This window comes from Talpa europaea, assembly GCF_964194135.1.
Source record: "Talpa europaea genome assembly, chromosome: 5".
Taxonomy (NCBI): Eukaryota; Metazoa; Chordata; class Mammalia; order Eulipotyphla; family Talpidae; genus Talpa; species Talpa europaea.
The window spans coordinates 33324098-33348690 of NC_140071.1; the positions used below are offsets into that span (position 1 = coordinate 33324098).

The 24593-nt window shown below is 40.2% G+C and overlaps 1 protein-coding gene across 1 annotated transcript in view; it reads left to right on the forward strand.

The window, feature by feature from the left end:
• The window catches only part of ELL2 (elongation factor for RNA polymerase II 2), a gene marked incomplete at both ends in the record, with an annotated part of 82934 nt that extends 59157 nt beyond the window's left edge, over positions 1–23777 (forward strand). The window contains 4 exons of the mRNA XM_084232922.1: positions 3173–3344; positions 5750–5794; positions 5885–5963; positions 23677–23777. Of these exons, the coding sequence (XP_084089048.1) occupies positions 3173–3344; positions 5750–5794; positions 5885–5963; positions 23677–23777 (397 nt within the window). The remainder of the gene's footprint in view (positions 1–3172; positions 3345–5749; positions 5795–5884; positions 5964–23676) is intronic.
• Between the last annotated feature and the right edge of the window lie 816 nt (positions 23778–24593).

Consider the following 24593-nt stretch of genomic DNA (forward strand, 5'->3'; position numbering starts at 1 on the left):
CCTGCGCTGAGCTCTGCTCATTGGCCTTTAAAAGAGAAGCCTGTTCTTTGTTCCAGGGCCAAGCCAAGCATTTGATTAGAGAAGACTTCAGGGATCTGATTCCTCAAAGCTGTCAGTCTGTCAATGCACAGTCATTTCACATGGGCCCCTTCAAAAGGGGCAGTTTATAACTGATAGAGTGCTTCTACATCTGCAGTCAATACAGAGTAGAGATAGGTTGGTTTGTATTTAAATAAAACTCGGCCATCAAATTAATTTTAACAGGAGAGATTAGTAAAATGTTATCATATCACTTTAGCACTGATTATGATGTTTTTCTTGTTATGACAACAAGTTGCTAAAGGCTGAGCTGGGAACATTTTTGTAACTGGTTATCACAGAAATTATAACTTGGACACATAATTCTAGCTTTTATGGTCTCAGAGCCTTCTATAAGAAGAAAATAATTAAGTTGCAAGTGCCTGGAAAAATGGAGAGTGAAAGAGCAAACAACTGACAAAAGACAGCTTTGAAAATTAGGAAATGTGCCGAATAGCTTGAATATAGAATGAAAAATGGAATTTGGCTAGACAAGCTTCTCGTGATAGACAAGGTTAAACTATGTTGTTTAGCCTGCCATGTCCTTGAAATGCTCATTTCCAAAGTAGAGAACATTTCACACTAAAAATGCGTTGCTTTTGCTTGACACAGTAGTCAATACGTGTAAAACTTATACTTATTGGGGAATGATGCAGCATGAAACCATGATGCTGGTTATCATCTCTTAACTAAAAGGAATGAAAGAAACCTTTCTAAATACTCTCTCATCTGAGGTAGTGTATGATTTTAGAGTTCGGGGCAAGGAGCTTTGAAAAGCAGTCACTACTGAATTCGCCCAGGGAGTGTCATTTGGGAGATAGCCTGATTCCATTCATAGATGGGAGAGCATGTCACCTCTCCCACTGCAAACTCACTGCTTAACAGCCTTGTGAAAGATAGCCATCTCAAATCACTATGGTGACATGTGCTCGTCTCGTAACAGAACGTTCTCTTTTTTCTAATAGGGATGTATACTTATTCTCTATAACAAAATCATATGGGGTGACTGAAAAATAATTCTAACCTTTTCTCCATGGAGTCAGCATTGCTGTGTTCTGTGGACTTAATCAGTTAATTCTAAATTTTTAGAACTTTTTTTTAACTTGCTGGTCTATGAATGATTGCTGATTTTGTCTCAGTGCACATCTGTAGGTTTGCTGTGTTTCTAGCTTTTTAAAAATAATTATGTAATTGTTTGCTTAATTTAAGTAAAAACAGAGTAATCAAAACTAAATCTTATATAAATACAATGAATTTGCTAAAAATGGTGAGAAAGATAAAGAAAAATCACCAAAATTGTGGACTTCAATTCAACTTGGGTTACTTCACAGGAAAACTAAAAGGCCTTACTCTAAAACCTTAATGATCAGCCTCTGAATAATTCATTCTTAACCACAACATTCCTAATTTTTAATATAATAATAATACTTCTGTTGTGTTTATGAATTACTCAAACTGTTTAAAATTTTATTTCATCTCTGCATTAAGAGCCAACTATAGATCTAGAATGATTTTTGTTAAAAACGGTGAAATGTTTTTGGTTAAAATGCCAATATAACTAAATAATCTATAATAGCACTGCTGTTGGCCAGCTTTGTATTTTTTTCCTAAGGAAATTACTAAATAAAATACTGAGGGTGTGATTTTTTGAGAAAGCAAGATAAGGGCTTTATATAACAAATTGAGCCTGAGTTTCATATTGGTTTAACCATTTTGTACACCTATCTTAAATCTCTTCCTCACTCTGGGCCCTCTTGGGGGTGCAGTCAGGGCAGCTGGTGTCCTGAGAGGACTGCTTCACTGCTTTGGCCTGCCATGTGCTTCTACAGCAAAAACACCAGCAGGGCCACTTAAAATCAGTGTACTATTAACAGTCTCAATTGCACTTAGAAAATTAAACCTTCACACTCTCTAACTCAGCATGAATAAAAATATTAATGAGGACATTAAGGTTGCTTGCAGCATCATTTTTTTCACTTTCCAACTCCAGGCATCTGTGCTATCTATTGTGTTTTAAATAAAACCAATAAGATTATCTCATATCATTTTGGAGAGGCTTGGACGCTAAGGTTTTCCCACAGTAAAGAATACATGTGTACCCCTCCTGGGGGCATGCTATGTCCCCTGCCACCTGCCTAAAATTGCTTTGAAATCTCATTTTTTATCTCCAAAAATCAAGGGAATTGTGGATTCTCCAGCAGGAGCACCAAGTGCAAAGAGCAGGCCAGACCATGAGATGATTGCAGTTCCCCAAATACTGACTTTGTTTAATATTAAAATGCCTTTTTAATTTACTACACACTAAATTGACACACTGGAAAAGTAATCTTCAGTCTCCAGGTCCTGAACGATGTTCACACCCGAAGTAAAACAGATTTTGTGGCATGATTTTTTAAAGAAAAGAAAGTTTGATTACTAGTGTGCCACTGGCTTTTGATTACACATTGTGTGACACTTAAAGTGTTAGAAAAGATAAAGAGAAATACAGCTTTTTCTTATCCCCCAGTCTCTCATTTTTATATAAGATAAACAAGTCCGCTTTTCTGCTTGCTAGTAGAAACATGAGGACAGTGATAGAGGGAACAGGCCTGAGTGAGCCACCTTGCGGGCCGCAGGTGGGAAAGGCCTAACATAGACTCCCTCTCACAAAGCAGCAGGTCTGGAGAGAGCTTTGACCTCAGTGCTTAATGTTAATGCCATGTGACATTGTCCTGGTGTCATGTTACCCATGCAGCCCTTCTGCCTTCCTGACTAGTAACATATGGGGTTGCTTCTGTTGCTGTGTGGTGATGAATTCTTTTGCAGACAGAAAGGTCTAGGAAGCCACAAAAATGTGTTGTTTTCTTTTTCCATATTTGCACGTTAGTTCTATGCCACCACATTTTTTTCATGTGTATACACCTTTAGTGAAGCTCTTCAGCTCTCCTGTGAGACAACTTCTCCTGGAAGGTCTTTGAAGGAGTGACATGGAAGCAGACAGTGGCAGAGTGGCATTCAATCTAGGGGAACATGGGTGGGTAGAGTTTACAAGTATTTGGTTTAAAATTCAGAGTATCTAATGTTTACTCTGACACTATTTTTCATTCCTTATTAGAAAATATATTGCTATTGTCTCCTATGAGCAACGCCAGAATTACAAGGATGACTTCAATGCTGAGTATGATGAGTACAGGGCCTTGCATGCCAGGATGGAGACTGTTGCTAGAAGATTTATCAAACTGGATGCTCAACGAAAGCGCCTTTCTCCAGGTTCAAAAGAGTATCAGGTAAAAAATTGCCCTTCATGAACTGACTTTCATATTTTCCTTCTCTTTTTCGCTGCCTACTTGTCCCTAGACTCCATAGCAAGTCTCCTGACAGACCAGTCTCTGCAGCTTTTGGTCTTCATTTAAAATTGACTAAGCAACCAAATGTTTGAAGTAGTCCTTAAAATAAGTAAACACAACGAACGTGTATATCAGCCAGTAGGGAAAAGTACATTTTTTATTTAACATGATTTGTATAAATATAAATAATACATACATATGTATTTACTATAATGTATATAGTACATTAAGGAAAAAAAACACAGCTAAAGAGGAAAAATTTGGATTTGGGATTCATCTAAATATTTGATTACATTGTCAACTCGGATTACTGCTCCTAGACCTGGTCCCATTCCCAGAAACTATTCCAAATAAATGCAAAAAATATTTTTTTTGAAACTTCAATCAGACATAGAATAGGGAAGATATAGACTGTCTTTATTAGAAAGTGGGCTTAAGTACCACAGAGTTTTGGGGGTTAAGTGAAGAAAAGCTTAATGCTTCCAGCTGTTCCAGAAATTGACCGTTAACAAGTATTAATCTGTTTTCACTTTCCTACTGTAAGTAGCAATATTACCACAGCATCAAAGAACAGTAGAGACCATACCTGTCTTCTCTCTGTTCTTAAAAGTTCTTAGCAAAAGGATTGATATAAATTGAATGTTTCCTACCTTTATGTAGGTTGTATCATTTTTTCAAACTTTACAGCCATAGATGGCCCCTCCATCCTGGCCCACAACAGTCATTATGAAAGGAAACTACATACAGGAGTGGATGGGTTTTCCCACAACAGGGAAAATAGCCTGAGAGTATGCCCTAGAGATGCCCTGTGTTTTCTATTAGTGGGAGTTCCATCTTTTTAACAAGCTGCTTGTAGAAGACTTTGCCAGAGGAGCTGGTGCTTAGGGTGCAAGAGATTGGTGATTTGGGTGTGGGTTTGTTGTTTTGTGTTGTTTTTTGTTTTGTTTTGTTTTGTTTTCTGTTTACTGGTATACCATTATTATACTTACACTGAAATGTAATCCCAAGGATTGCTTAGTGCTTAGGAGCAGGCTCTGGAGCCAGACTGCCTGGATTTGACTCCCAGCTCTATCTATACTTACGTGACCTTGGGCAAGTTACTTAACTTGGCTCAGAATGCCCAACCATAAAATGAGGTGATCATAGAGTTATGCAAAATAAATGCACACATTTGGAAAATGTTTAGGTCTATAGTACCCCAGGTTATAAGTCACATAAGAATTAGCTATTTTTTGCTGATACCCTCCCCAGAGACAACAGTACTGGTTTCCAGTGTATTGAGAGGTCTGGGTGTGTGCCTATGATACAAGATCTATGTATACTAGCAAAATCACATATGTGCAACGTTTAATTTAATCTAAAATGTTATCAGTGACTGTATCAAGGAGATGTGGTATGCTATTCAGCAATCAAAAAAGATAAATTCATGCCATTCGCAGCAGCATGGATGGAGCTAGAAGAGATTATGTTCAGTGAAATAAGCCAGAAGGAATAAGAAAAATATCAGATGGTTTCACTTATAAGAGGAATGTAGGGGAACGAAATGAGGGATCAGGGAAAAAAAATAACAAATAAAAAACCAAAATTAACAGGCAACTATAAATCAGAGACATTATGATTTATAAGGGGAGAGATCAAAACACGGAAGGGAAGAGCACAAAGGACTGTGGTGATGGTGCATGGGTGAATTGGTGGTGGACTTCTATGGGGACTACACCTGAGGAGAAAGCAAATACTGTACAAAAATGAACAATGATGTAAAATTATATAAATAAATATAGAAAAATAATGTCATCAGTTATAAAATGGACCATTGTCTGTGTTACAGAACATTAAATTATGATATATTATTACTGGTTTTATTAAAATGAAAAATATGTATCCAAGGTGTAATGAAATTCTTAGACTAGTATGGTATTTCCCCCTTTTTAAACAAATGATGTCAAATTGTGTAACTCATTCTGTATAAGCTTTTTTCTTAGAAAATTTTTTCATATCTGTAGATAAGCACTCCTCCCCCCCCAATGACCTTTAGGTATCCCTTTGTTTGGATGAATGAACATTTAGTTGTGTTTTACTTTATAAGCAAAACTGTAGCAAGTTACCTTGTAGGAATATCATTTCACTTGGACATGTTAGTCTGAAAGAAAAACATTAAGTGCTGAGTCAGCTTTGCCTTTGGTATTTTTGATAGCAGTCACCAAACTGCCTTCCCTAAAGATTATACCAATTCATATTCACACCAGTAATAGTTCCCACTCCATGACTGAATGTGTGGTTAGTTCTTCGTTCATATTGCCAAAAAATAAAACTTCTTTTCTGATTTCTAATTTTTAATTTTGTAGAATGTTCATGAAGAAGTCTTACAAGAATATAAGAAGATCAAGCAGGTAGGTATCCCCACTGTTGGTTTCAGACCTGTAGTTGAGAAGTATTTTAAACTCTACAACCTAATTCTTCATTGTTCTTTTTGTCCACAGTCGAGTCCCAATTACCATGAAGAAAAATACAGATGCGAGTATCTTCATAACAAGCTGGCTCACATCAAAAGACTAATAGGTGAATTTGACCAACAGCAAGCAGAGTCTTGGCAGTAGAGCTCTGCTTGGACCAGAAGATGTGAATAAACTTACACTTATTTATTTGAAATTCCAAATAAGTTGCTCGAAGATTCTAAAAAATGAAACTTTGCCTGTTAAAAGTTTCAGTATTAGTACACTTGAGTTACTTTTTTTTCCCCCATTTTACTTTGCTTCCCTGCATTTTGAAGCTGCTTTTTCTGGTTCTTTTTTCCCCCTCCTCAAGACTTGTGTTTGTCAATAGAAATCATTTCTTTTTAGATATTGGGGTTCCAGTGTCTATACTTCAATTTTTTTTTCCTTAAGAACTCGTGTTTGTCGTTAGAAATGATTTTTTTTAGATATTTGGGATCCAGTGTCCACACTTTAAAGTTATGTGTATTTAAAAAAAAAAGTGATGTGCAAGGTGAAATGCTTTTGGATAAACATAAGCCTATTTTCTGACCATTCTTAATGCGAACTCTTTGCCTTAAATGGTAGAATATTTAGAAATTTGCACAAAATACAAAAAAAAATTTAAACATTGTTTTGGAGGGTTAAGAAATAGATATGTGAGTTTGTATACGTGTGTGGACACACATGCACATACGTCTACCTAGTCTGACTTAATCTCGAACAGTAAATCCGCCCTGCAAGTTAACCCCCATTGCAATGGTTGCCTTAAGGTGTTTGCTAGTTGTGTACATAGTGTGGTTAATCATTAGCTGCACTGCCTCCCACTTGATTAGAGTAGTGGGAAGCACACTGTGGCCTACCAGCGTCTGAAAGCGTGTGCTCGACCTGTGTGTATGCAGAGGTGGTATGGATGTGAGCGTGCATGAAGGAAAAAAAGCTGCTACTCTCAGTAGGCCAAACGCTCAGGTTAAACAACTGACGAGTGTTACTGTAGGTTTGTTTTGTTTTGTTTTTTCCTGTCAAATTGCTACTTCTATTGTGGAAGACAAAAGCATTTCCATTTCAACAGTTTGTCAGCTTTATTAATGTTGGGCAAAATTGATATGTAATGAAAATGAAACAGATCTATAGTTTTGGGGCAAAATATAAAATTTAATGTGTAGGTAACCTATTTATATACTGCTATAAAGTATTTTTGAAGAGAGATATGCAAAGAAGCTATTACCTACATGAAATGTATATTTAAAGATTTTTTTTTTTTTTCTCATCCTGGTTGCCAGGAATATAAAAAAAAAAGAGCGGATATATTTAAACATAACATACTGTGATTCATCAAACAGCACAAACTTTTCATTTCATGGAGTTTATCTGTTGACGTTGATTTAAACTATCACTTGTTTTATCATGTGGGAACATAAGTTATATGGTCAAAAATACAAGGATTTTGAACTAATGTTGATTCAAGTTGTGTTGTCTTATCGTATTGTCTTTTCAAAGTGCTGCCAGTTGAAAAGGGAAGCATTATGTTTACAAATCTGTTTTGAAATGTTTGCCAAAATTTTGGTAGTATCTTTAATAAAGATGTTTGTCTCCAGCATCCAAAAAAAAATAATTAATAACTTTGTTGTGTATCACTGTAAACCAGAAAAGGTTGGTATCTGGAAAACCGGAAAGAGCGTATAGATGAACTCTTCTCTTGGGAGTTCTTCTCAAACATTAACTGGAAAGAATAGATACTATAGTAAAGGATACAAGAATATACAAACTATACACACCCTGTGACTATAGCTTTTTAACATTACTGCAGAAATTTGATGTCTTTGTAGAATAGGAATTTGATTTCTTTCAACATTAGAGATCCCTGGTGCTCTTCCTTTTACCTCAAAATTGGTACAATCATTATTAAATGTTAATTTGAAGCCTTCAGTTTAAGAAAAAAGGAAAGAAAATTTAATTTAATTTGGGGTAGATTTGGTCCTCGCTCTCTTCTAGTGGAGTCTCCTAAGGGATCTCTCCACAATGATCTCAATGGTGTCACTTGTTGGACCTCTTGGCCTTCTAATCACAGATTGTGTTGCTGTTTACTGCGAGCGCTGTTTCTCAGAAGCACGGTGCTTGGAACACTCGAATCACTCGAATTCGAATCTCTGGGGATAGTCCCATGTCTCTGCTTTTTCATGAATATCCACTAGGTGATATTGGCAAGCTAAAACATAAGAATCAGTGACTTGGATGTAGCACTAAAACTTAAGGTCTCTATATCACTAAGTCTTAAGATGAACTGCAACTACCGGTTTTGATTTTTTTTTTCACCTCATCCCCATCCAGCAGGTGCAATCACTGTCCCCACTATAGGATGTGAGGCATCCTCTCAAATTGTTCCACTGCCGACTCTTATTTCAGAACTTTTTTACAAGCAAGCCTTCCAGTTGGTTGTTAAGTCTTTGGAGCTCCTACCCACCTACATCAGCACATCTTCTGGTTTACAAATTGGGGAATAATGGAAGCTGGAGATGCTTTATGAAAATCCAGCATCACACAGCTGTATGCTTGACCACCTACCTTTAGAAGCCTTAATTTTGATGTTTGTTACATAGTTTGGGCAGAACTTTACAAACTATCCTTTGCAAATTTGAGAGATAAAATCTCTGAATCTGTTACCCAAAGCTGCATCCCTTTTTGAAGATGGGCATGAGCCTATTAAAATATTTATAATCATTCTTCTTCATCTTCTGCTGCAAGATTTTTAGATTCTCTGAAATGATTGCTGCAGGAATGGGTGGCCACTTAGTTACTCTGGTTGGAGAACTTAGTTTGTGTTTGTTTTGGGATTTTGTTGTTTGTTTTGTTGTTTTTTGAGAGTGAGTGAGCGAGAAATAGTAAGTGTAAAACTATTGTTAAGATGAATGAGTTGTGTTGGTTTTTCTTATCATATTTCACTAAAATAATTCAAAGCATTCTTGAAGATCTTTACTAGTACCATCATTTAACCCAGCAGCTGATTTAAAAACAAACCAAAAGAACATTAACTAGATGTGTTTTGTTTTGATGTGATTTCATTTCCTGTCTTGTTGCTTATTTATTTCCCTTAGAATACCTTAGAGGGGTAGTTATCAACTCTTAAGTAGTGACAGATGTTTAATGCTTGCTCTCACAAAAGTAATTGGTGTGATCAGTTTATATATATTGCTCCATACATTGATTATAAAAATTCAGTATTAATTTTCCTTATCTCTTGATTGACCTTTTAACCTTTATAGGATCTTTCTTTGCCCTTAAAGTATCTCACCTTCTGATGTAAAGCAATGCGTACTTGCACGTTAGAAGCCAGATGGTGAGATGAGGTCTAGACACACAGGGCCCATCAGTTCCCACTCTCCTTGGTTGCCTCATCCCTTTCCACTAGTGGCATCTTCTGCTTCTGGAACTTGGCTGAAACTAGCCATTTCGTTGTCTTTCCAGCAGCGTGAGTGTTGAGTCACGTATGCTTAGTAATGCCTTTACTACTTTTGAAGTTTTTACGGTTTATTACTTGCCTAAGTGTTACTAAATCCTTTTCTTGTGTGTACCAGACCAGGGTGGGGAGATACAGCCAGCAATTCGAGAAGAGCATTTTGGGAAAGGATATTATCTGACACTACTAAATGAAGGCAACAGAAGATGTTATAATGTTCTTTGTAACCTGAAAACTGAGCAAGACTGTGAGGCTCATTTCAAAATATTTTGAAGTGTTAAAATATATAGTGATATATTTCCACTGTTTCTCAGTCGTTTACCCAAACCATGTCAGGACTCTTGAAGGCAAAATGTCACAGGGACTTTTCAGTTGTTACCAAGTTCAGCAGCTGTGGCCCTTGTTCTACACCAATTTCAGTTCAATAAAAATGTTAACTTTGCAATTCTGGTACTTGTTTTTACTTTATCTCATTTCAAGACTTCTAAATTTGTCCTGAAATCAGCCACCACCACTGCAACAACATACTCTTTTGCACCCCAATGAAGTGATCTTCCTGGGACAGGACTATTACTCTAGGAACTCTGGGCTCTAGCCAGTGAATATGGAAAGCAGGAGTGAGTGGGGTACTTGCTTAAGGACCCTGAATATTTGACAGGTGTACGACATACCCTCCAGAAGCAACAATACTGGGGGGACAATAATGAATAATTACCATTTATTAAGGGATTGCTCTGAGTAACACACTTTTTGCAGGCATTGTCCTATCCTCACTGTAACGCTGTTAGCCTCATTTTATAGGCCAGTCAACTTCTCATCTCACAGCTAGTAAGTGGTGGCACCTACGATGACTATCCCCAGCATCTGTGTTCTCAACCCCTTCTCCATACCACCCCTCAAACGTTGGCACCTATTTAGGGTGGGAGACATCTTCATAAAGTGACAATTCCAGTTAATAGCACACAGGTAAGGAAAACCTGATGCAGAGGAGGCTAGAATGTGGGGGTCAGGGTGATGTCTGGTGGGTTATTCTCAGCGCGTTTATTTGGTCAGAAATAACAAATTTGAAGCAATGCCAAAATACTTTTTGAGAAAAGGTGTTTTCAAATGTGTGCCGTGTGAATGGTGCGTCCGTTGAAGGTGACTGGGGCAGTTGGAGGTAGGAGGCAGGGGCACAGTCTTGGAAATCCACTGTTTTCATATTAAAAAGACTGACTCACAACACAGAGTACTAGAATTTTAGAAAACCTAAATAAGGGAGCAGGAGAAAGATTAACCATAATAAATTAAAAATCAAAATCAACAAGCAACTATAAGCCAGAGACACACTGCGGGGGGTGGGGGTCAGTAGGAGGGATTACGGTCAAAAAAAGGGGGGGGGAATTGTCTGGGGAATATAACCAAGATGAAAAAGCTTACACTGCAAAAATGAAAAATGATGTAAAAAACAAAAAAAAAAAAAGACTGACTCAGAGACTCCAGGTCTCTGGTTATCTTGTTTGAGTTAGACACAGAGATGTCCTCCTACCTGGATCCTTGACTTCCAGTTCTACAAGTTCTCTGAAGAAATAATGGAGGAAGAAAGGAAGAACACCTCAACTGAGCGCTAGTATTAAACGCTTGTAGCCATCAGTGCCCGCTGTGACTTTCACCAGGTTTATGAGGAGCCGCGAGGAGGTATGAGGGTGTCAGCAGCCTCTTCCCACTGGACTATGAACATTGCACGTTCAACCCTTGCCCCAGATGTAAAGTGAAAATAGGTAGCTGTACTAGGGCATGGACGTTTGATTACTGTTCAGAAAGCTCTTGGGGTTGCAAGAGAAGCCGCTGTCTTCATCTGCATTGTGTGCGGAACGCGCAGGGAGATCGCTGGAGCCCCCTTCCATGGACACTAAATCCAAACTGATTGTAAAGGGGGCAAAGACAGAAAGAAGCTTGGAGCCTCAAAGTTTGGAGTTTGTTTTATTGAATGTTAGACCTACATGTACCTGTTCCACTGGTTTTACCTTCCTGAGGTCGGGACTGGACGCTGGCAGTGGCAGTAGGTGGCTCTGATATTTTATGATTGCTTAATTCCCAAGTTGCCATCAGATGATTTTGCTGTGTGTGACGGGGGAAAGGTGTCATTTTCAACTCCTGCCTGCCTAGTTCAACTGACCAGGCACGCTGCTTTGTTTCACTGTAATTAGTTGCTTGGATCCATGAGGACATTTGTAGATGAATGATAAGAATTCTGTATCTGGGTCTGTGAAGTGGAGAGAACGTCCTAAAAATGAGCCCACCATACTTGGGTTCCAAAGCTGGGGCGCTGGAGGAGTGGCCTTACTGTTTTGCTGTACTTCATGATTCTAATGGGCTTCCAGAATGCCTGTGGGTTGTAGATAGGCAGCGTGTTCTACGTTCCAGTCTCACTCCTGCTATTCCCACTCTGCACACCAGTCACACCAGTTCACCAGCCCCTGCTTTTCCTATTCCAGGGCCTTACTTAGCACTCACTGTGCTCGCTGCACGACCAGCCCCACCCCTTCTCACAAGCCAAGTGTTCCTCCTCCGCTTAAATAGCACTTTTTTCAGAAAGCTTTGACTAACTCAGACTAACCTGACATGTTTTCATATACTTCTTCGTGGCCTTTATCACAGTTGTATCTAAATACTAATTATATTATTAATCTAGTAAATTCTATAAGAGTAGAAATTCTTGTTCACTAAGGTGTCCCAGCTCTAGCCTAGTGCCTGGCTTATAGAAGGTGCTCAACAATCATTTATTGAAACAAATGAAGCAGACTACTCATATATGACATATTTAAAAATCATGTTGCCAGGGGCATCCCTGGTGTCCTAGGGGTTAATCTCAGCACTATCACTGCAATAGCCTGAGTTCAATCCGATCCGTGGCCAGAGAGCTAACCCACATGGCATAGCAGACCTCTCCTCTCTCACCCACCATCCCCCTCAGCAGTGTATTTCAGTAAATCCTCCTGTTCTGCTCCCCACTCTGTTTCTAGTGAAATCTCTCACCGCCCCCCTGCACCTCTGGCCTACACTAAACCCCAGCTCTTCTATGCAAAAAAAAAAAAAAAAAAAAAATCATGTTGCCAGAGGATTTGGGTTCCTGCCAGAGCTGCCATTATCATCCAGGTTTGTGTGCTCTGCTGCTCAGTCCACAGTCATGGAGGAATTAGTGATGGCAGACTGACTCGACTCTGGGAGTTCCTTGGCCATAGTTAACTGGGCACCATCAAAGGGACATCTGATGCTGGCTTCCCCACCTCTAATCACCTCTGGAATGTGAGCATCTAAACAAGACTATAATGGTTTGGTATATGAAATGAAATGGTTTCAAAGGTTACTTTTATTATCATAAATGACAGGTTCTGATTTCATTTCCTAATAATTTATTTTTCAGTAGATTTTCTCCCACTTCTCAAGGACAGAGGACAGCAGTCCAAAGATAATGTCATATGTCATTTTTCCAGCTTCAGCATGTGCTTTTACTGACAATGCCTTGCATTTCTGTAACCTTCCAAGTGATAGACATTTTGAAGATAATCAAAGGACTTTTGTGTTCAGTGATGATGGAGCCAGCAGAAGCCATCAACAGCATTCAGAATAGCTGCCTTCATTTTATAGATGTTTTAATGACAGCTCATGGCAGAGCATGATGAGACCCCAGGAGCTTCCTAGAGAGGGGCTGAGAACAGCCCGCAGCCACAACTAAAAAATGATACAAATACGAGGGGCTGCAAAGCACCAAACAAGATGTGCCACATACAAGTATCAATAATTCAGGGCAGTCAAGCCAGACAGCCTGCCTGAGAGTCCACCAGCCATAGTCCACGGGCAAGTTTAGAAAGTCCTCCAGCCTCAGACCCCTGAACCCCATAAATAGGATAGCCCTGCCTTAAAGGGTGATAACACACATGTAGAGTGATGCTTGGCAACTACTATGTTTTCTGTCCATGCTTATTTATTTATTTTTTGTGGGACCCTCGCCGGCGGCTGGGGAATGAACCGGCGCTGCAGAGGCTGCGGGCAGCCTCACAGCCCAGCGCTCAACCGCTGTGCCACCAGGGGAGGCCCTGACCATGCTTTTATTGCTGACTCTCTAATGTTTTTTTGCTACCTTTCATTTGGGCTTGGAGAGTTTATAGCAATCTACCTATCAAACAAGCAGCCAGCCAGAACTGAAAACCCTATTGGGTTAATTTAGGTTTTTGTTAAACAGTGATTTTTAGATCCCTTCTGATAGAGAAACAACCCAAATCTTTTGAAAGGCTCTGCTCCCGGTTGCTCTGTGGATCTTTCCAATTACCATGTCAGCTCCAAATATCACAGCCACCACCAACTGAATGCGCTGGTTCCAAACCTGAACCTAACTTTGAATTTTCTATTCTCCTTCTGTAGTTGTTTTCACAGGGGAGAGTTTTGTTTGTATGTTATAGAGCTACTATTGGTTGATATGATCTTATGTTTTTGGGGAGAATAGGAAACTACCCCTCAAGTGTTATTTCATAGTGCACCTATCACCAAACCACCCATGGCACCCTACCTTAGTCCATTGTGCTACTGTGGGTCTGCTAATCCCAAGCTGCCGTTCGGCCACCATTTTTGTTACCTGCAGTTTTGCATTCCTATACAAGGTCACAACTGGTCGGTCAATCAGTCACAGGAGCCAAACCTTACAAGGTGCCTTTCAAATCAACCAAGAGCTTAAAGCTTGATCACCCTGGAAAGGCTATGCATCACGAGGTATGACTGGGAATGCCCGGGGTGCCAAGAACCGATGCAGAAACATACTCCCAACTTATACATCACAAGGTATGACCAGGAACGGGGGGAGGAGAGGGGGGGCGGGGACAGAGTGGCGGAGGACCAAGGTATGTATGACAAGGGACAGCAGAAGCAAATCAGTGGAAAGCCTTGTTGATAAGGCTGAAAGCAAGGCTGGGGATCTAGGGCTGGATGTCAATTACAATACCGAGTCATTAAGCAGATGAGAAGTGCCTGAGGGCAGACCCACAACCCCTGATACTATAGATGACAGAGCACATTTTCTAATTCACCCCTCCCTTCTCTTTTGTCCTCCTTCCCCTCACAACTGATGCTGTATGATTATTCTAGCAATAAAAAGGCCAGGATCTTGGTCTTCAGCAGCATCCTGCCTCCCACCCCTTGTTCCACAACACCTGTTTGTCGGTGCAGTATTATCAGCTAGGGAGACTTCTTAAGAGAAGCTTGTCTATACAGATGAGTGCTTCTTCTTGTTACCTAGTTACTAGAGGGGGTTGGCACAGTTCATTTCAGCTAAGATACTTTAGGGAAAATCACCTGTGAAAAAACAACCCTCCCTTACACCTGTAGTGTTTTCTTTCTCAGGGAGAGTTCACTTAAGTCAGCCTCATCAGAGGAGCTCCAATATCGCCTCCAGGGGTCTCAGGGCCGCCTGAGCTACAGAGCTCCACAGCTGAGAACAGCTGTAAGGGGACACTAGGGACCGTAGGCAATGCCACCTCCTACTTCCCTTTCTTCCTCTTTCTGCCCATGTGTGCAAATCTTTATAGCGATGGTAGCCAATTACCAGCACCCCATCTGCTCCCCCCGCCCTTAACTCACTATTCTAGCCCAAATGATCTATTATGGCTCCTCCCCCTGCCTACATACATACATTTTCCCTGTCTTTGGGTTAAAGTTGACTTGGCTTATAGATTGTGAGGTCAATTCAAAAGGGGGACCTGCAAACAAGACATGAAGTTTGGGGAATAAAATTGAAGGTGCTTTGTAGTATAAAGAGCTAAGAGTGGATCAGAGAGCCCTACCCCCTGTCTCTGAGTCCTAGTCTCAGTCCTACTCTCACAATTTATGAAACTGTGACCCAGAAAAATTTGCCTAAACCCTGAAATCTTCCATCATCTCTGAAGTTAGGATATATGTAAAGCCCATGTTTGTGTGGGGATTAAATAGATATGACTGTGTCCAACCAGATGGTCTGGGTGGGGCAATCGCAAAGCAACACTGTTTGATCTCAGTGGACTCCAACAAACCCATTCTGGTGAATTTCTCTGCCCCCAGGGACGAAACCTCTGACAGGTCTCACAATGCCTCCTGGACAGCTTCTAATAGGCCTGTGTTCACTCTTAGCATAGCCCTCATTTCTGTAACTAGTCAGTGCAGTCTGGTATAATATCCAGAACTCTGAAATCCATTTAAAATTAAAGTGTCTCCATTCCTAGAGCTTAGGCTTGCTTTAGACTGGAAGCCAAGTGCTTCTTGCCACCCTCCCCGCTCCTCCCACTACTCTGCATCCCATGGGGCTGAAGGAGCAGAGGGGCAGGAGGAGCTCTAGGGGCAGGGAGATCCTATTTACAGTCACCTCTGCAGTGCGACCTTGGTTCCTCCGGGCATTGTCAGCCTGCGGACTGGGCACCCTGAACAGTGCCCTGTGCTCCTCCAGCCTCTCAGGAGGTTGGCAGGGCCGTCCCTCCGGCCAGTCATCCCATAATAAGGCTGCACAGTCTCCTCAGGTAGGAAACAGCCCTTCTTTCAAGGACCTGGTATCTCACCCACTTTTCCTCCCCAGCCATAAACAAATGTCAGCACGGGTGACCCGTTGCCCTGCAGTGGCTTCCTAAATGCGCCCTGGACTCGGCTGTAGGGTTGTTTATTTCAGCCATGAATCAGACACCAGCCCTTTGTGACCCCCCAAGCCTTAAGAATCCCAAATCAGGTGTTTTTTTAAACCACATTATTGAGGTATGATTCACATGTGTAACACTGTACATATTTAATGTCTACAAATCAACGGATTTGAGGATATGTACCTGTGAATCCATCACCTCAAGGCCACAAACATATCCATCACCTCCCCAACTTCCCTCTCCCCATTTTTATGATGATGATGTGGTATGTGTGTGTGGGGGGGGGGGATTTATCAATCTGAAAATTTGTACCCTTTGACTATTACCTCCCTGTTACCATCCCCCTAGGCCCTGGAAATCACCAATTTGCTTCTATGAGTTTGACTATTTTAGATTCTACATAAAAGCATATAAGTGAAAAAGTACAGTGTTTATCTCTCTGTCTGGCATGTTGCATTTAGCATAATATTCTTCGGATCCATTCATGTTGTCACAAATGGCAGGATTCTTTTTTAAAGGCTGAGTAATAATACTCCATTGTGTGTGTGTGTGTCTGTGTGTCTGTGTCTGTGTGTGTGTGTCTGTGTAGAGTTAGTCTATGAACACTTAGGTTTCTTCCCTGTCTTGGCTATTGTGAACAGTTTTGCATTAGACATGGGAGTATAAATGCCTCTTTGAGAAATTAGTTCTTTCTGAAGATTTATTTATCTATGCATACAAGAACTGGGGTGTAGACCAGAAGTGCGGTGCGGGGAAGGGTGAGAGGATTCACTGGAGACAGAGTGGGGAGCAGAACAAGCACATCTACTGAAATACACTGCGGAGGGGAGCGGTGGGTGAGACAGGAGAGGTCTGCTGTGCCATCTGGGTTAGTTCACTGGCCAGGGATCAAACTCAGCCCACAGTGGCTGGCAATAGCTTGATAGTGCTGAGACTTTAACCCCTGCATCACCAGGGAGGTCCAAGAAATTAATTTCAATTTCAATGGGATTGCAGGATAATATGGCAGTTCTATTTTTAATTTTTAATGAAACTTCCATATTGTTTTCCATAGTTCACTGCATCAATTTATATAACAACAGTGAATGAAGGTTTCCCTTTTCTCTGCATCCTGGCCAACATCTACCGGTCTTTATGACGCCACTGTCAGTAGGCTGTGGTAAGGAAATCACACTCTCCACTCTCTGTGAGGGTTGATTCCCCTTGTCAGCTGACTTCTCAACTTCAGCCTCATGCCAGTGAGATGAACCAGAAGCTAAGAGAGCAACACTGGATTTCTGACAGCCTTCTCTGGAAGCCCTCCACATGGTCTAGCATCCTGCTTTATATACTGAGGGTAGATGGCATCCATTGTCTGGTGACTTCAAACCCGGTCATATATGTTTATGCATTCATAAAACAAATATTTGAGTGCACTAAGGCTTTGTGCTAGGTGGTGGGAATTCACCTTTGAAGAAGATGAGTGAGAATTACGCAAATATTTTATTTCGATTGTAAATGCCACAAAATGAAAACGTGGCGCATGGAGCCATGAAGGAACAGGATAAGGCCTGGAAGCTAATATCAGAAAGATGAGTGGGAACTGGAGGAGAGAAGAGGGTACTAGGAAGAGAGAACATATTGGCAAGGCTCAGAGATAAGGCCTTTAGACACACTGAATGCATGTTTTTCCAAATCACTTTTCATTAGCCAAAGGCGTTCGGGGTACTGCTTTTTGATTGTTGAACTTTTTCACTCAGTTGTTGCTCTTCCCTTACCAAGCATTTCTGGGAAAATGAACTGCTTGTGCTTCAGGTTATTGTCTTATCACAGGCGTTTGGTATTTGAGGTTCTTATCTCATGGCCTTCTCGTGTTGCTAAATTAGTTCTTGGGAAAGTTGCCAAAATTGAGAGGTATCAGTTTTGTGGCCAGTGGATCTCAACCTGGCCCGTAAGATTTCACGTGGGAAATTCTGAGCTGGGGAGGAACAGTGACTACCAACCTTTCCCAGAAATCGGCTCTCTTTCCTGGGTGGGAGGCTGGTGCATGATGAGTGCAGACAGAGCCAAGATTAGCAGGTGCCCTCTGTTGGTGGAGGTTTCTGGGGTTACAGCAACAAGTCCTGGCCACACTGATAGAGTCCTATCAGCCAGAGACAGCAATAACATCTGCACCATTAAAATGGCCAACCCGCCCTCTGTGTTGTCAGCAGACAGGCAGACCATCTGTGCGGTGTGACGCTTGCTAGGTAATTGGTGAGCAAGCAGGAATTTCAAGCAAGACCTATGAGGAGAAAGGTGCCAGAGGTCAGAGAAGCAGATAAAGCAACTCTGGCAATGAAAATGTGCAAAAGTGGGGGAGTTAGGTGGATTTTTTTATAGCCCACATTACAGTGCTTTCTTCCCTTTCTAAGCATTTTCACACAGGTTCCCAATTGATTCTCCTTCAAAACCTTTTATCACAGGAAGCGGGACATCCCACCAAGAAGAAACAGGTTTGGAGGGGTCATATGGTACCAGCACCAGGTGGTGAACACAAATCTTGTCATGCTGCTGTACCTCTCGTCCTGCTGTGGTGCCTTCGGACTTAGCTCTAAGCCCCAAGATTTACCAAGTTTCTGAGGGAACCAGCATGTCTCCTCAGAGCCAACTCACATTCTACCTCCTTGAAATTTAATTCTTCCTCTCAGTCGTGTTGAAGTAAACATTTTTAAAGAAGGTAAAATGTCCATTCCCCTGCCTGTGTTCTAGGCCAGCATCCTTCACTGCCTTGGCAACTTCAAACCAGGTCAACCCTTCAGCCTGCTAGGAGTCCGCTTCCTTCTAACACCACCCTGGAGTCTAAGCCATTCCACAGACCACTGCAGCTTTCCCAGGCCTCCATCTGCTCTTGTAACCAGGCCCTCCTCCTGTTAGCCACCTGGAGGTGAGGTGCTCTATCATGGCCAGAGTAAGTTTTCACCTCTTGGTGGGAAAAAACCTTTAAGGATACTCCTTGGAAAATCAATACCACTAAATTATCTCTCCAATTCACTGACCATGCTGTTATAGTCATCCAATAAAAAATTCAAGTTTGTTCTTTGTCTTTTTCTTAATCTCTTATAAAGAAAAATGCCTCTTTGCAAACTTCAAATAGTACATAAGCAATAAAGTAAAACCATAAAATTAATGAAATAATAGTTTGAAAAGGAGAAAGTAGAAGCCCCTACTACTGACCTCACACTCCCCAGGGAGCCACTGAGAGTACATATTCATGCACTGTTTTTTTTTGTTTATGCAAATAGGATATTAAACCAGAGATCTGCAACTTAATTTTTACTTAATGTCATTACTTGACCCTCACTTCATGTCAGTCTCTGTTGACTTATTTTAGCATTTTTAACAACAGCATGGTATTCTATTGCTTACTTATATCATCATTTCATAATTTAAATGCTGCTGATAGAGATTCAGATTATTCCTAATAATGCAAAAGTGAAATGACCAACAATGGCCAGAAACATTCTCACTCCTTTTTAGCTGTTATATTTTAAGCGTCATCCCTGCTGACAGTCTCTTACCTTGCCTCACAGACTCCTCTCAAAGCATGAAAAAACACAAAATCATAAAATATAAGGACTGTGTAGAGGATATTCAGAAATCATTTACAAATCAAAAGTTTTAAATATTACAAATCGATTTCTAAAAGTAATCAAGTAAATTTTGTTTCTTGAATTCAGCTTTCTTTGATGGTAGCTCTGGTTCCATATTATGAATGAGGAGAAGAAAAAATGTTTATTTTCCTACTGGCAGTTTTGGACTATTACATTATATTTCACTGTATATTTATATATCTAGGATTTACAATAATTACAGTCTATTTTTTAATCATAAATTTGCATGTATTTAGTTTTCATTCCTTATTTAAATGGATTCAGGATTCTGCCCCAGTCTTTTGACATTTATTTTGATTCATCTCAATTCAACCAGATGTTGTTGTTCACTTTTTCTCTAATTGACTATCTCTGTCAAGAAATCTGATCAATCTGCTCTTTTGCCAGTTATAGGAAACCTGCTTTTTCAGACTAAAAACCCAGGTGTTTCTAATATTGCATTTATAATTTAGTAACTTGAATCACTATGGTGTCTTTGTGTTGATTTTTCTGATATCAGGGTTGCTTTCCTTTTTTCCTGAAATCTCTTTCAATCTGTAGAGCAGGGTCATATTTTATTTCATTGAAGTTTTCTTAGTTTTATTTCTGACATTCTTATTTTCTATTCCATTTGTTCTCTTTTCTACTTCAGGTATACTCCTATCCCACACCTGACTGGCTACTGGCTGTCTTTCATAGTTCATCTTCTCTCTACTTAATTTATTTGTTTTTTTCTGTATTTTGTAAATACCATTTTCTTTAGTCTCACCTCTGCATTACTGAATGTGTCTTCACCATCTGTTTTAATATGATGTTCTTTTCTAGGACAGTTTTACCATCTTCCATTTCTTTCACCACTCTTAGCTTATATATCTTTTGATTATTTTTCTTTGCTCTCTTATATTTCATCTTGAACTTATTTTCAAAAAGAAAATATTTTTCTTTTTGTGTGTATATATTTTTAACTTCTTTGAGTGTGCAGATAATTATGCAGCTGAAATTCTTTGGTTGGCTGGAAAAGTTCTTCAGAGTATTCTCTTTTTTTTAAGATTTTATTTTTATTATTTATTTATACAAGCACTGGGCACAGTCAGAAGCGCAGGAGGGTGAGAGAACTCACCAGAGCCAGAGCGGGTAACAGCACAGGCAGACCGACGAAATACACTGCTGAGGGGAGCAGCGGGCGGCAGGAGAGGTCTGCGCGCCATGTGGGACCCTCGTGCCGGCGGCCGGGGATTGAACCGGCGCTGCAGAGGCTGCGGGCAGCCTCGCAACCCAGCCCTCAACCGCTGCACCACGGGGAGGCCCTCTTCAGAGCATTCTTCTTCATCCGCATTTTGATTGTGAGTTTCTTTCCTCCTTTTAATTTTTGCTTGTATTTGCTTTGGTGTTATTAATATGTCTAAGTCTACATGAAAACAGAGACTCTGCTCTGAAGAGAAAGCTGTTCTCACCCGGTTTGCTATTTGTTTCCAGATTTTAGAGAGGAATCAGGCTCAGCCAAGGGAGGACAGGCTTCAAAATGGGCCTGATTAGCACACTATTTTTTAGCCATATTCACCATATTCTCTGACCTTTGGAGTGAGTGGGTCACCCAAGCAAGATGTCAGCAAGAACTATGGTGGAGGCTTCCAGCTCTCTAATATTTTGTTTGGTAATTTATGTTCATCTGTAGCTGCTTGTTTGAATCTGATTAACCCACTGCTAAGATGGTTGCAGTTACCATATTTTCATCCTCCCTGTCTCATCTCCTAAAAAGAAATTGTGTTTGGGGGGAGTATAGACAATTCTTGCCCAGTAACTTCCTTACATTACTATTTAGTCCAACTCACCATATTTGGTAAAATTTAGCAATTTCCCATTTTCACTCAAATTCATTTTGATTTTTCAACACAAAAATTCACTTATTTTAGTCAGGAATGCAGAATCAATATGTACGGCGATGTGGGCTGGAGCACAGGTACCATGTCCAACAGAATGACAACTTCCAGAGATCTCACAGCGCGTCATGGTGCTGCTGGAATCTCAGGCACCAGGAAGCACTCTAGCTCACCACATGCCAATGAAGTTGAACATGGATGTTCTGAGGCTGCATCCAGTCCTCCCTCCCACCTGGCTCTCGGTCTGGTACCTAGCCCTACCCCAGTCATGCACAGAACAGGGATGCTAGCCTTGGAAGAGGAAGCCGGCTCTGCTGATCTCCTGCATCCTAGAATCTTCCCCAGATGTGACAGAGGTGGCCATCTCAGATCATATACTTACCGTGTACCCTCAGTGAATCCTCTCACCATCAGTTTTGCCATTGGTAGAATACCTAAGACTACCAAGCTGTTATAAGGATCAAGTGGAATAATCCATTGTACAATGCTGGCTCACAGTAGGTGTTTCATAAGTGTTTATTCTCCTAATTAACTTTGTGTATTGTGATTCATCTCTTAATTAGCATATCTGTTTTATTAACTATTAAACACATAGGAAGATTAAAAATAAAGATGAGGGCTCTTACCCCTTGTTAATTGTGTCTGTATATAATTGTATAACTTAGCTATATCATTGCTTTAATTAACCTTATCTCTAAAAGAATCAAACGAGGCAATGTGAAGTGCTCCACAAACTATCAAGCAGCAGCTGGGGTGAGGTGTAGCATCATCTTATCCTATGTCTGTACTTGACAAAGAAATCCCAGCCCCCTTCCCACCTTTGAATGAAAGCACCTTTAGCAGATTTAAACTGGGATTTACCCTGGTGTATATTTAGACAATTTCTCTACCAACCGAAGGCCATTTCTCTGAGAATATTTAGAGTTGGATTGAGGCTGGCTTGGGACCTTGCCAGTGTTTTCCCTCGAGGTGCAACATTATACACATAAAAAGAAAATAGGTCAGAATCAGCTGTAGTTGTGCTGCCTGGTTCCTCAGCTAAAGGTCATTCTTAATCCTCCTACAGCTCCCAGAACACTGTGTGCAGTGGTTTTTTAAATGTTCCAGGAAGGAAATAGCTTCTATAAAGAAAAGCATGGAACAAATTCTTCATGGGAGCAAGGGACCCCAAATGCTTCCCAATTCTGTTTAAAACACTGCAAAGATGAGTTCTAGGGAAACTTTCAGTGGTATTTTTCCTGTAGCTCAGTTTTAAAACTACACCCTTGGATAAAGCCATGGCTGAGACTTTCACCATTAGCCTTCTGTGAAAGGGATGGAAAATGAGAGGATTCCATGGCTGGTGTTAGCAAGTACAAGTGCAGACGGTGGTGTTAAGCACAGCTGGAGAGTTTGCATTAATCCCAGTGGCCCTAATCTGAGACCAAAGTTGAACTATATGATTCTTAGAAAGAGAGAATTGAAAAGAAGCTGATGATTGAATAAAAAAGATGTACACACACACATACACACAATAGAATGCTACTCACCTACAAAAACAAGATGAAATCCTGCTGTGTGCAATAGGGCATTATGCTAAGTGAAATAAGACCTGGAAAGAAAGACAAACACCATATGGTTTCACACATGTGGAAGATAAAGAAACATAGCTAATGAACAAACAAAACAAAAGCAAACTCTTAGACTCTAAGAAAAAAATACTGGTAACCAGAAATGTAGGGGGGATGGGGTTGGGTAAATCAGGTGAAAAGGGTTGAATGTATGGTGAAGGATGAAAACTAGACTTCTGGGTCTATGTAACATACCTATGTAATTGTATACACCAATATTAGTTCAATAATTTTTTTTAAAAAAAGGAAAAATGAGAAATGCAGAATGCCGTGGGCCACACTCCTTCTGTGGGAGACATAGCATTGAATTAAGTACAAAGATAACAGCAAGGCTAACCTGGAAAGCTGCCCTCTTGCACTTCAGTATCCCCACTTCCCATGAGGAGCAACTGTCTTCAGCAGAGGCTAACTTAGTCTATTTCCCAGAGACACCAGTGGTTGCCATCACCCTCAGTATTGCCCACCAACTAGATGACACATTACTTACCACTTCAAAAAAAACATTATTTTCAAAAGTAAATTTAAATTTAATGTTCTCTAAGTATGATCTCATTTCCATACTTCCTAAACCTACCACACAATTTGAATTTCCTTTTTTCTATTCATAGAAATTCCCTCATCTAGTTTCGACTCAACTTGTATCAAGTTGAGTCATTTCCTCAGACATTTGTCTGGAAACACTTTGTGTGATTCAGGAACAAACAAGTAAATAAACATGAGTGCCTAGGTATCATCCTTTTGGTTTACCACCTTTATTTTTGAAAAGTGATGCTTCAAGTCTGCCGTTGGAGATAAGCTGAGGATATTGGGTTTTAAAAGGAGAGAGAGCCAAGAAGATGAAGATAATGCAATTCTTCTTACTCCACATGGCTGTCCTTTGGGTCAGTAGGAAGGAAATCACACTGGCAGTAGTGATTATCCTATAGTCCATGGAGGCCCAGAGGACTCTTGAATGGAATTCCAAGGGTCTATAAATTTGGATGGTGTAAAGACTCTTCACAGATTTTTGCAAATCTGTAGCTGACGTTAAGTATTTCCTTCAATTATAAATATAGGTAACAAACTACAATCGTTTGTCACCATTGTGACTTTTTTCCATCAACAGCTGTTACCCAAACCTTGAAGTAGCAGTAACATACATCTACGACCTTTGGTACATTCAGTATACTCTGAATGTGTATTACATATACTAAACCCACCACTAGATCTTATTTAACGTGTTAATAAAGAAGCATGTAGTACTATAGCTTATATTTTAAAATGCATTAAATAACTCTTTTTAATAAAATTGTTTTCCTTAGTATCCTACATATTTTGATTTACATTCTTAAAAACACCTTTGTGAGAAGAGGTCCCTAGAGTCTACCAGACACCCAAAGGGGACAATGGCTCAAAATCAAAGATTGCAACTCCTGCATTAGAGTTGCACAGATGAACTTGAACCACTGGTTTACGAACACATCAATCACAATGGAAACATGGCAGATGATAATGACGAATGCCTAAGGAATTTGATTTAGGCATG